Source organism: Geotrypetes seraphini, chromosome 2 (genome assembly GCF_902459505.1).
Source record: "Geotrypetes seraphini chromosome 2, aGeoSer1.1, whole genome shotgun sequence".
Taxonomy (NCBI): domain Eukaryota; kingdom Metazoa; phylum Chordata; class Amphibia; order Gymnophiona; family Dermophiidae; genus Geotrypetes; species Geotrypetes seraphini.
In genome coordinates, this window is record NC_047085.1 from 468,846,865 (window position 1) to 468,857,108 (window position 10,244).

At 45.5% G+C, this 10,244-nt stretch overlaps 1 protein-coding gene across 2 annotated transcripts; it reads right to left on the bottom strand.

Moving 5' to 3' along the window:
- Window positions 1-3,272: 3,272 nt before the first annotated feature.
- On the bottom strand, window positions 3,273-6,339 carry HTR5A (5-hydroxytryptamine receptor 5A). Of its 2 annotated transcripts, none has more exons than XM_033934298.1 (2): window positions 5,255-6,339; window positions 3,273-4,530 (listed from the first exon to the last, which is right to left on the bottom strand). In XM_033934298.1, the coding sequence occupies exons 1-2, from the start codon at window positions 5,789-5,791 to the stop codon at window positions 4,198-4,200; spliced, it is 870 nt and encodes a 289-aa protein (XP_033790189.1). In that variant the 5' UTR covers window positions 5,792-6,339; the 3' UTR covers window positions 3,273-4,197. The 2 variants fall into 2 exon arrangements, with proteins under 2 accessions (XP_033790189.1, XP_033790188.1); XM_033934297.1 differs by having other exon boundaries at window positions 5,093-6,339.
- Between the last annotated feature and the right edge of the window lie 3,905 nt (window positions 6,340-10,244).

The following is a 10,244-nucleotide window of genomic DNA, read 5'->3' on the forward strand; positions in this document are numbered from 1 at the left end:
ATGTATGTTGCAGTAGATATCTTACCCTCCCCTAGAGATAGAAGTGTATGCTGTGCAAAAAAAAATAAAAAATAGATAATGCAATACCTCATTTGAAGTGATTTGATTTCATTGTTCTATTTATATCTGGAGGGAAAAATAAAGATCATGGGGGGGGGGGGGGTTTCCTATGTTATGGTAACATATGGCCTTACTCTTTTATGTGGGTCATTTCCAGTCACTAAGGCCATTTTTACTATGACTGTAAAAAAAAACACAACCGATATCTTATTTAATTTATTAATGTTGCCATTAGTGTGTGTGTTTTGCAGGCAGTAAAGGTTCCTGCATTTTCCTTGCATTAACTAATTAGTGTACAGTAATATAGGTTCGCTAAATTGCGCAGTAAAGCCCATTCTCTGCCCCTGACAACCCCCTACAAAAATGTCATTAAAAAATTTACTCTGCACTACAGTTAGGGGCAGATTCTGCACAGAACGCAGGACTCAACAGTCGGCTACAAAGCGGCTGAAAATGGCACCGTGGTGTCCTATACAGAATCATATCTGTCTGTAAAAACATAAACCTTACCCCCACCCCCAATTCTGTAACTGGCACCCATGTCGCCAGCGCCAGTTAAAGAATCGCACCAGCCTGATCAAGGGATCTCTTTCTATCATCTGACTGCAGCAAGGGAATCCCCAATCGGCTGAGCCAAAAGGCCTCCCCGGCTTTGGGGAGACCTGCTTAGCTAATCAGCTGTCATGATCAGCTGAGTGGCTGCAGCAGGGAATCCCCCCCCCCCCCAAATCGACAGGAGGGATGCCCACTCCCTCCTTTTGCTAGCCCACGATCTCCTGACACCCCATCCTGTGAAGCACCATTGGCAGGAGGGATGCCCACTCCCTGAACTCCTGCCACCCCCCAAAAAGTAGCCCGTCAGGAGGGATGCCCACTTCCTCCTTTTGCTAGCCCACGATCTCCTGACACCCCATCCTGTGAAGCACCATTGGCAGGAGGGATGCCCACTCCCTGACCTCCTGCCACCCCCCAAAAAGTAGCCCGTCAGGAGGGATGCCCACTTCCTCCTTTTGCTAGCCCACGATCTCCTGACACCCCATCCTGTGAAGCACCATTGGCAGGAGGGATGCCCACTCCCTGAACTCCTGCCACCCCCCAAAAAGTAGCCTGTCAGGAGGGATGCCCACTTCCTCCTTTTGCTAGCCCACGATCTCCTGACACCCCATCCTGTGAAGCACCATTGGCAGGAGGGATGCCCACTCCCTGACCTCCTGCCACCCCCCAAAAAGTAGCCCGTCAGGAGGGATGCCCACTTCCTCCTTTTGCTAGCCCACGATCTCCTGACACCGCATCCTGTGAAGCACCATTGGCAGGAGGGATGCCCACTCCCTGAACTCCTGCCACCCCCCCAAAAAGTAGCCCGTCAGGAGGGATGCCCACTTCCTCCTTTTGCTAGCCCACGATCTCCTGACACCCCATCCTGTGAAGCACCATTGGCAGGAGGGATGCCCACTCCCTGAACTCCTGCCACCCCCCAAAAAGTAGCCTGTCAGGAGGGATGCCCACTTCCTCCTTTTGCTAGCCCACGATCTCCTGACACCCAATCCTGTGAAGCACCATTGGCAGGAGGGATGCCCACTCCCTGAACTCCTGCCACCCCCCAAAAAGTAGCCCGTCAGGAGGGATGCCCACTTCCTCCTTTTGCTAGCCCACGATCTCCTGACACCCCATCCTGTGAAGCACCATTGGCAGGAGGGATGCCCACTCCCTGAACTCCTGCCACCCCCCAAAAAGTAGCCCGTCAGGAGGGATGCCCACTTCCTCCTTTTGCTAGCCCACGATCTCCTGACACCCCATCCTGTGAAGCACCATTGGCAGGAGGGATGCCCACTCCCTGAACTCCTGCCACCCCCCAAAAAGTAGCCTGTCAGGAGGGATGCCCACTTCCTCCTTTTGCTAGCCCACGATCTCCTGACACCCCATCCTGTGAAGCACCATTGGCAGGAGGGATGCCCACTCCCTGAACTCCTGCCACCCCCCAAAAAGTAGCCCGTCAGGAGGGATGCCCACTTCCTCCTGCTGTCCGCCCCCAAACCCCCAACATCCCATCCAATCAGCGATCATCGAGGTCTATACATTTAGTTCTCAGCCCAACCAACAAAGTTGGGGCAGTCTCCATTGAGGGCTATATACTTACTCCAGCAATTTTCTAGTTTTTTCATTCTGTATATTTCCGATGGAATGAAAAAAAGTGGAAAATCACTGAACTAAATGTAGAGACCTTGATGGAGGCTGTCCCATCTTTGCTGGTTGGGCTGAGGACTTTTCAGCAGCCCCTTTGTATTTATATGTGGGTACTTTCTCTGTCCCCGGTGGGCTCACAATCTAAGTTTGTTTTTCGTTTTTTTCTCTGTACCTAGGCAACAAAGGGTTCAATGACTTGCCCAAGGTCTCAAGGAGCTGTCGTGGGAATCAAACCCAGTTTACCAGAATCAAAGCCTGCTGTACTAACCATTACGCTACTCCTCTACCAAATGAAAATGACCCCATAGAAAGTATATGTACACATTTATACCTGCTGGTCCCAGCTTATTTTATGCACATACATATATAGAGATTTTAGTACCTATGTACATAGAGGCTAGTTTCTCCCAAATCCATCCCCCAGAATGCCTCCACTTAAGTTCCATGCACATATGCACATACAGGTTTGGAGGAGGATGGGCAGGGGAGGGCTTCAATGGCTGGGAGGGTGTAGATGGGCTGGAGTAAGTCTTAACAGAGATTTCGGCAGTTGGAACCCAAGCACAGTACCGGGAAAAGCTTTGGATTCTCGCCCAGAAATAGCTAAGAAGAAAAAAAAAAAAATTTAAATTGAATCAGGTTGGGCAGACTGGATGGACCATTCGGGTCTTTATCTGCCGTCATCTACTATGTTACAGGTTGTATGTACTGGTATGTGTAGACTGGCACAGAACACTATTAGTTGCTGAAACGCTTTGTAAAATTACACCTAAATGAAAAAAAAAAAAAAGAGATATGCCTATTAAAAAGAATGAAATATAACTCTTTAGTAGGCTCTCCTAATCTGTACAATAAAACCACAGGTTCCCTTTTTAATATTTATTTATTCCGTTTTCTTTACTGTTCTCCCCAGGGAGCTCAGAACAATTTACATGAAATTATTCAGGTACTCAAGCATTTTTCCCTGTCTGTCCTGGCGGGCTCACAATCTATCTAATGTACCTGGGCCAAAGGGGTCGGGGGGGGGGATTAAGGGGTCCTTTTACTAAGGCGTGCTCGCCATTTTAGTGCACGCTAAATATTAGCGCGTGCTAAATGCTATCGCGTCCATAGACTATAATGGACGTGTTAGCGTTTACCTCGCGCTAAAACGGCTCGCGTACCTTGGTAAAAGGACCTCCAAAGTGACTTGCCCGGGGTCACAAGCAGCGGTGTGGGTTTGAGCCCACAACCTCGGGGTGCTGAGGCCGTGGACGCAGTTATAAAATTTCAGAAACTCAAAGAAAGAAACGTTGGGCCTGGATGTAACATTTCGTGAAATAATGAGCCACCCCCCCTAACTTATACCTTGGGCATACTACAGTCAAATTAGGAAATTTGCATTTTTTTCAGAGAGACACCAATTTACTGAGCATCTAGAAAGGGATGGAACAAAAGGTGCCCAGCTGTTCCACTCTGCTCGATCCATACAGCAAAGTTTTTATTTAAATATATTTACATATAATTATATGGAGTTTGTAGCTCAGAAAATGTTTTAGCCGGCTGAGCGGTTTAAATTGCCTTCAGGTCCTATAGTCAGGCCCCACCAGAGCGGTGTCTCTTAAAGAGGGTATCATACCTGTACCAGGTATGAGAAGAATGAGTTGGTATTGCAAGCAGGTAGTTTGAAAGCAAGCCTTCTCCTGTACAAATAATACTGCTTGGGGCCTGAAATATGTAATTTACAGTATAATACTGAATTGCACCTTAACCTTCACAAAAGGTCTCTGAGGTTGCCCTCCAGAAGAGGGGAAGACTTGGATATACTCAGATCTTTCACAAACTCCCCCCACTTGATCACAGCACATAATGCTGACAGGGTCCAAGCTCTCTATCAGCACCAGTAAAGTCAAAAGCCATACCCTTCAACCTGCTGTGGGCACACCTAGCCCCCCCACCCCCCACGCTGACACTTCATCTCTGCATAGAAAACAGGTTTCTTAATGCGTTGTTATAATTCTTGTTAAACGCAGTGTAGATGAGCGGGTTGAAAAAAGAGTTAGAATACCCCAGCCACAAAAAGATACTCTTCCAGATGGGTGGGATGTCGCAGGAGCAGAGCGGGTTAATGAGCTCCGTGATGAAGAAGGGTATCCAGCATAAGACAAAAACGCCAATGAGGATTCCCACCATCAAAGCAGCTCTCTTCTCTTTCTGCTCCCTCCAAGTGTCCCCGTCCGTCTGGAAAGTGACGGTGGCATGTCGAACCGTAAAGACCATCTGCGGCTGTTGGGACGCCTCTTTCACCTGGAAAAGAACGGGAGCTATCGTCAGCAGTCAATATCTCAAGTGACAAGGGTGGTCTATTTTGGTCTTCATATCTGCCGTCATTTACCATGTTACTTTGATTTTCAAGATAAGTCATCCATTTTTTTTTTTTTTTAAAGATAGCCTAAAACATAAGATCTAATGCCAACATTGTACTGGTTTAGAGAATGTTTTTTTTTTTTTGTTTTTTTATGCACAGTTAAAGCTTTAAACCTTTCTTTTCAGAGACCTCTCTGATTTTGTTCTCTGCCCTGATTTTACTTTAGTGTGGCTTTTCATTTTTCTCCAGCAAGTATAAGAAGTATAATTGGTTTATGATTTACAGCGACTCTTCCAACAACCTGCACAATTTACAAAAAAAGGAGTCACTGATTTGCACGTTTTCACCAACAAAAGCTATGTTAGAATAATGTCGTGAGCCAGCATTAAACAAAACAAACCTACACATTTCACTTGTTTTTGTACTTCCATTATCTGTTAAAAATTTTAAATTTCACAGATCGTAAAATTAGGGGGGGGGGGTATTGACAAATTCACAAACCTCTGCAACTTCTGGCAAGGGTGTGATGGTGTTTGTCTTCCTGGATCCGATCCGAAACTTGGCAGCTTTGTATATTTTCCAGTACACAAAAAGAACTACGCAAAGGGGGAGGTAAAAAGCCCCAAAAGTTGAGAATATAGTATAGGACGGCTCCTGACTTACTTGGCACTCCTCTTTCACCTCTGAGTAGGTTTCCCCCCAACCAAAAAGGGGGGAGAGGGAAATAATGGCGGAGAGCACCCAGGTCATGACAATCATCACGTTGGAAATCCTTTTCCTGGTTTTGAGAGTGTACTCCAGGTGCCGGGTGATAGACCAGTATCGGTCCAGGGCGATGGCGGTGACATTCCAGATGCTGGCCGTGCAACAGAGGACATCGAAGGAGATCCAGAGGTGGCACAGGACCCTGCCGAGCCGCCAGCGCCTGCCGTTCAGCTCGCGCACCAGGCTGAGGGGCATCACCAAGGCGGCCACCATCACGTCGGAGACGGCCATGGAGGCCACCAAGTTGTGGGGCACGCGGTGGAAAGTCCGGACCCTCAGGATGGTCACCAGGACCAGCACGTTCCACAAGAAGGTGGCGGTCACCAGCATGGCCAGCAACGTTAAGGTGAGCACGCTGAAAACGGAGACGGCTTGTCTGCCCGAGCCCTCCGAGCCTTTGCTGTCATTAGCCAAGACTGTGATGTTCCATTCCATGCTTTTGAGTATCAATAGGAGTATAAGCCAGTATCTAATATGCTTCTCAATTTGTGATTATCAATATACCAGCATTTTTTTTTTTTTTTTACAAATAATAATCAACAGAAACAATAAATTAAAATAAATGATTTCTATAGTGAAAAGTGCTCAGTGCCCTTTGTCTCACATTTGGGACCATCATCCCACTTTTCAGTCCCGCTTCCATACTTTTTAAACACACCTGAAAGGCCACCGAGGAAAAGCAAACGCAGGAGCCCAGATCAGCGCTATACGGATGGCAGCGGTTAAATCCCGCTTTTACCCGGACCCTGGTCTTTCTTTTGCACCGGCCCGGGGTCTGACGAATAAAAGTTTCCGCAAATCAGCGCTTTCCCAAATAGCCATGATCCGGCGCAGCAGCCCGGGAGCCGAGTCCAAACGGCAGACGACGAAGGGTGCAAGGGATGCCTCCTTTAAAAGAGCTCGCAAATTGTCCGCCTCAGTTGGCAAGGCAGATGTTTTTTTTCCAAGAAGGTGAAGCTTGGAAGCACAGTTGCAGCGGTGGAGATGGGCGGGCAGCAGCTCCGCCCCCTTTTCCGGAGGATCTAACAGTCTCCAACCTATCAGCTCGGTAGCCAGAGCCACGTGACCCGAGGCAACTTTAGGAACCTGCGTTTGCACAAACCCTGCAGCAGCTGCAGCCTGACTTTAGCGGGATCCTGTGTTCCGGGGGGGGGGGGAGGGGCGCCACGGCCTGGCCCTTTCTTTCCAGCAATTTTTAACTATTTGTGTCGAGCTTCAGCCTTTCCGCTTGAACTCGTCACTCGAGCCTACTCATCAGACTGCAAAGGCTAGGATCAAACATGCAGAGAGCGGAGACTGTCACGCTGTTGTGGTGTCCTTATTCTTTTTTTTTTTTTTTTTTTTAAAGAGTGAGAGATTGTTTAGTCAGTGCATTTCTGTGGTCAGGAGGAAAACATTTCCCTTGCAAAAAGAACGAGTCCTACTGCTGTTGCCGTGCCAGAGAGACTAGAGCTGCATCCTGAGGTTCCTCCGACTGCTTTGCAAAAGTCATAAAATAGCCTGATGCTCATAAAAAGTGCATGCGGAGAAGCACTGCAACTTCCAAGGTAGATCATAGCAGACGGCAGATCCCCAGGCGAAAAAGGCTCGGGCTTATTAGCAGTAGCAACAATTTCCTGTCAGCTAGTCTAACACCAAAGTATATAAAAAAAAGTTATTTCTTATGGCTTCTGTCCTGTGAAATATGGAGATGTGAAAAAATTCTGCAGAGGAGTAAATTTTTGCTGACAACTTGTCCTGATCAACCCCAGTAACTATTTTTTTTTTTTTTTTTTTAATAAATACATCTTTCTGGACATAATAAGCCACCAGAAGAGGAAAGGCATATAAACTTAGCAATAATAATAATACGTTTTTAGCTTTTTGCAAAAACTCATATTAAAAAAACCAACAAATTTCTAAAGGTAAGGATTTCCAAGCCTTATCTGTTTGATAGCAGATAGATTTTTTTTAATTCTTTATTGATTTTTAATCAAAAACAGTGTCATACAAATGAAAGAACAGTAGGTGTTACATACATTAAACTAATATCCATATAGGTAACATATATATCATTCGATAATTTCAGTTTCTTACATATAATAATAGTACAATATATCTTAATATATAATACAAATGAAGAATAAAGTTACCCAAATGACGCTATCAACCCCCCCAAATGACGCTATGACCTTCCAACCCCCCCAGATGGAGGGATTTAGTGAAGTATTTAATAAAATTTGGAGCCCATTGACTAATTTTGTAAAAATATAATGTAAATTTAGCAGATAGATTTTTGATATACAGGTTTAAATTAAATTCCTTTTATTGACAGAAAAGATAGTAATAAATGGTCTTGATTACAATTCTTGAAGCCACCTAGCAATTGAAAAATAGAGAAAACCTGGCACAGTCCTAAGCAGGGTTTCAAAAACCAAACAACATAACTTAAACTCTTCCCTAACCCAATCTGAATAAAGTTCCACAGTCTCACATTTTTGCTCTCCCTCCCAAGCTAAAATATCGTTTTGTCTCCTTATTCTTGTAGTGGAGCTTCATTTGAATAATTACTTAGTTACATTCCGGATAGGAGGGGCCGCTGAAAAGTTCTCAGCCCAATCGACAATGGGGGCAGTCTCCATGAGGGCTATGCACTTAGTCCAGTGATTTTCCACTTTTTTTTTTCATTGTGTTGGAAAAATACAGAACAAAAAAAGTGGAAAATCACTGAAGTGAACATGGAGACTGCCCCAACTTTATTGGTTGGGCTGAGAACTTTTCAGCGACCCATTGGAGAGGATAACTCGCTCAACCAAATTACTTTTTTTTTCCCAATGGGTCCCCGAGCTTGTGATAGGAATGAGCCCAGGAGCCTGGGTGCTCACTAAATCCTGAACCAGATGTGCATTAACTTATTTAGAATGCTTAGTTTTTCCTTAAAAATGAAATAAATTTCCCAGACTTCATTGTATGTGTTTATCAAATTTTCTATTCCTTTCTGCTTCTTTAGAATTTCTTTCATTTGTCTATATCAATCTTTCTTTCATGTGCCTATTTTCTTTCTTCCTTCTCCTTTTCTCTTTTCCTGTCTTCTATCACACGTATTGGAATTTTTAGCATTTTGAGCACTCTAGCTTCTTACTCTTCCGTTATCTCCAATTTTTCTCCAAGGCATTCAACAAACTGCCGGAGAACCCCACACAAGTCCTGCTGAAATTGTCAGGAGGGATGCTGCCCACTTCCTCTTGCCCCTGAACTCCCAAACCCCTCCTGAAGCAGCCGGGTTTAGATGGGATGGAGTAAGTTTTAACGGAGATTTCGGCAGTTGGAACCCAAGCACAGTACCGGGTAGAGCTTTGGATTCTTGCCCAGAAATAGCTAAGAAGAAAAAATTTAAATTGAATCAGGTTGGGCAGACTGGATGGACCATTCGGGTCTTTATCTGCCGTCATCTACTATGTTACTATGATGCCCACTGCCTTCTGCCACCATCCCCCAGAACTTCCCAACCCCCCGCCCCCCCACCAACTGGCGACACCCATCTACAGACCCCCCCCACACACACACCTGTAGACACCCCCAACACCTCCTCAAACCTGCAGAACCCCCCGACAGCTAGGGAAAGAAGGTTCAAGAGACCATTACAAGACATCCACAGGAAACAAAATGTAATGCAATGTAATTTATTTCTTATATACCGCTACATCCGTTAGGTTCTAAGCGGTTTACAGAAAATATACATTAAGATTAGAAATAAGAAAGGTACTTGAAAATTTCCCTTACTGTCCCGAAGGCTCACAATCTAACTAAAGTACCTGGAGGGTAATAGAGAAGTGAAAAGTAGAGTTAGAGGAAAAATAAAATAAACATTTTAACAAGACAGCATTGATCTAAATACTTTGGAAGGTAGAAGAGAGGAGAGAAAGGAATAGAAGCAGAAGGGGGAGCCGTTGAACAGTAGAATTCTGGAGAAATTTAAATGATAGAAATAGAACAAAACAAAGACAAAAGGCAAAACAATAGATAAGATTAAAGATAAATCATAAGCTGGAAAGAAAAATAAAATAAAACTTTGTCTTCAATCCACGGTTTCAGCGTCAGTGATGAAGTGGAGCAAGTAAGTTTAGGAGGAGCGATTGACGTTTCCAGAAAGGGCTTCTTCAGGGAAGAGACTTGGCCGACAGTCCCTGGATGCCTATGTCTCCTCCCCTGCGATGTTCTCCCATCCATGCATTCCCTCCCAGACACACTGCTCGTGCCCCAGCCGCTCCAAGGAGGCTGCCCCAGATGAGGCCCATGGTGAATGCAGGATTCTCTCCTCTGCGGGAAAGCCGCCCGGAGCCGACAGTCGATCTTCTTAGCGGATTGCATGGGGGGAAGAGTTCACACTCTTGGTAGGATCGGGTCTGTGTGCTCTCGGTGGTTATGGCTGGTCTCGTTGCTGCTTAGGTGTAAAAGCAGTTGATCTCCACTGCTGCTGATATTTAAAAGCAGGCAGATTGATCTCTCCAATGGACTGCAGGGGGAGGAGTTCACACTCCTGGCAGGATCGGGTCTGTGGGCTCTTGGTGGTTGCGGTAGGTCTCGCTGCTGCTTGTATGTAAAAGCAGTTGTTTTTCTACTGCTGCTGATATTTAAAGCAGGTAGATTGATCTCTTAAACGGGATATAGGGGGAGGAGCTCACATGCCTGGTTGGATCGGAGCAAGGGCTCCTATTATAGGCTGCTTAGGTGTAAAAGCTAAAAGATGTGCTTAAACTTAGATACCAACCCCTGGATTCTGTAAAAGTCACTCAAGTTTGAGCACCCAAACTTGTGTGCAATCCTGATATGCACACGCGACCTATGAGTAATCACGTAAAAAGCCAATTAGCACCAATAACTGAGTGCTAGCAATCAATCGATGATA

Excerpts from the sequence above, each read along its gene's own strand:
- HTR5A (XM_033934297.1), bottom strand. The coding sequence starts at position 5,791 with ATGGAATGGAACATCACAGTCTTGGCTAATGACAGCAAAGGCTCGGAG. Across the intron at positions 4,531-5,092 it reads CCTTGCCAGAAGTTGCAGAG|GTGAAAGAGGCGTCCCAACA; the intron begins GTTTGTGAATTT and ends GTTCTTTTCCAG.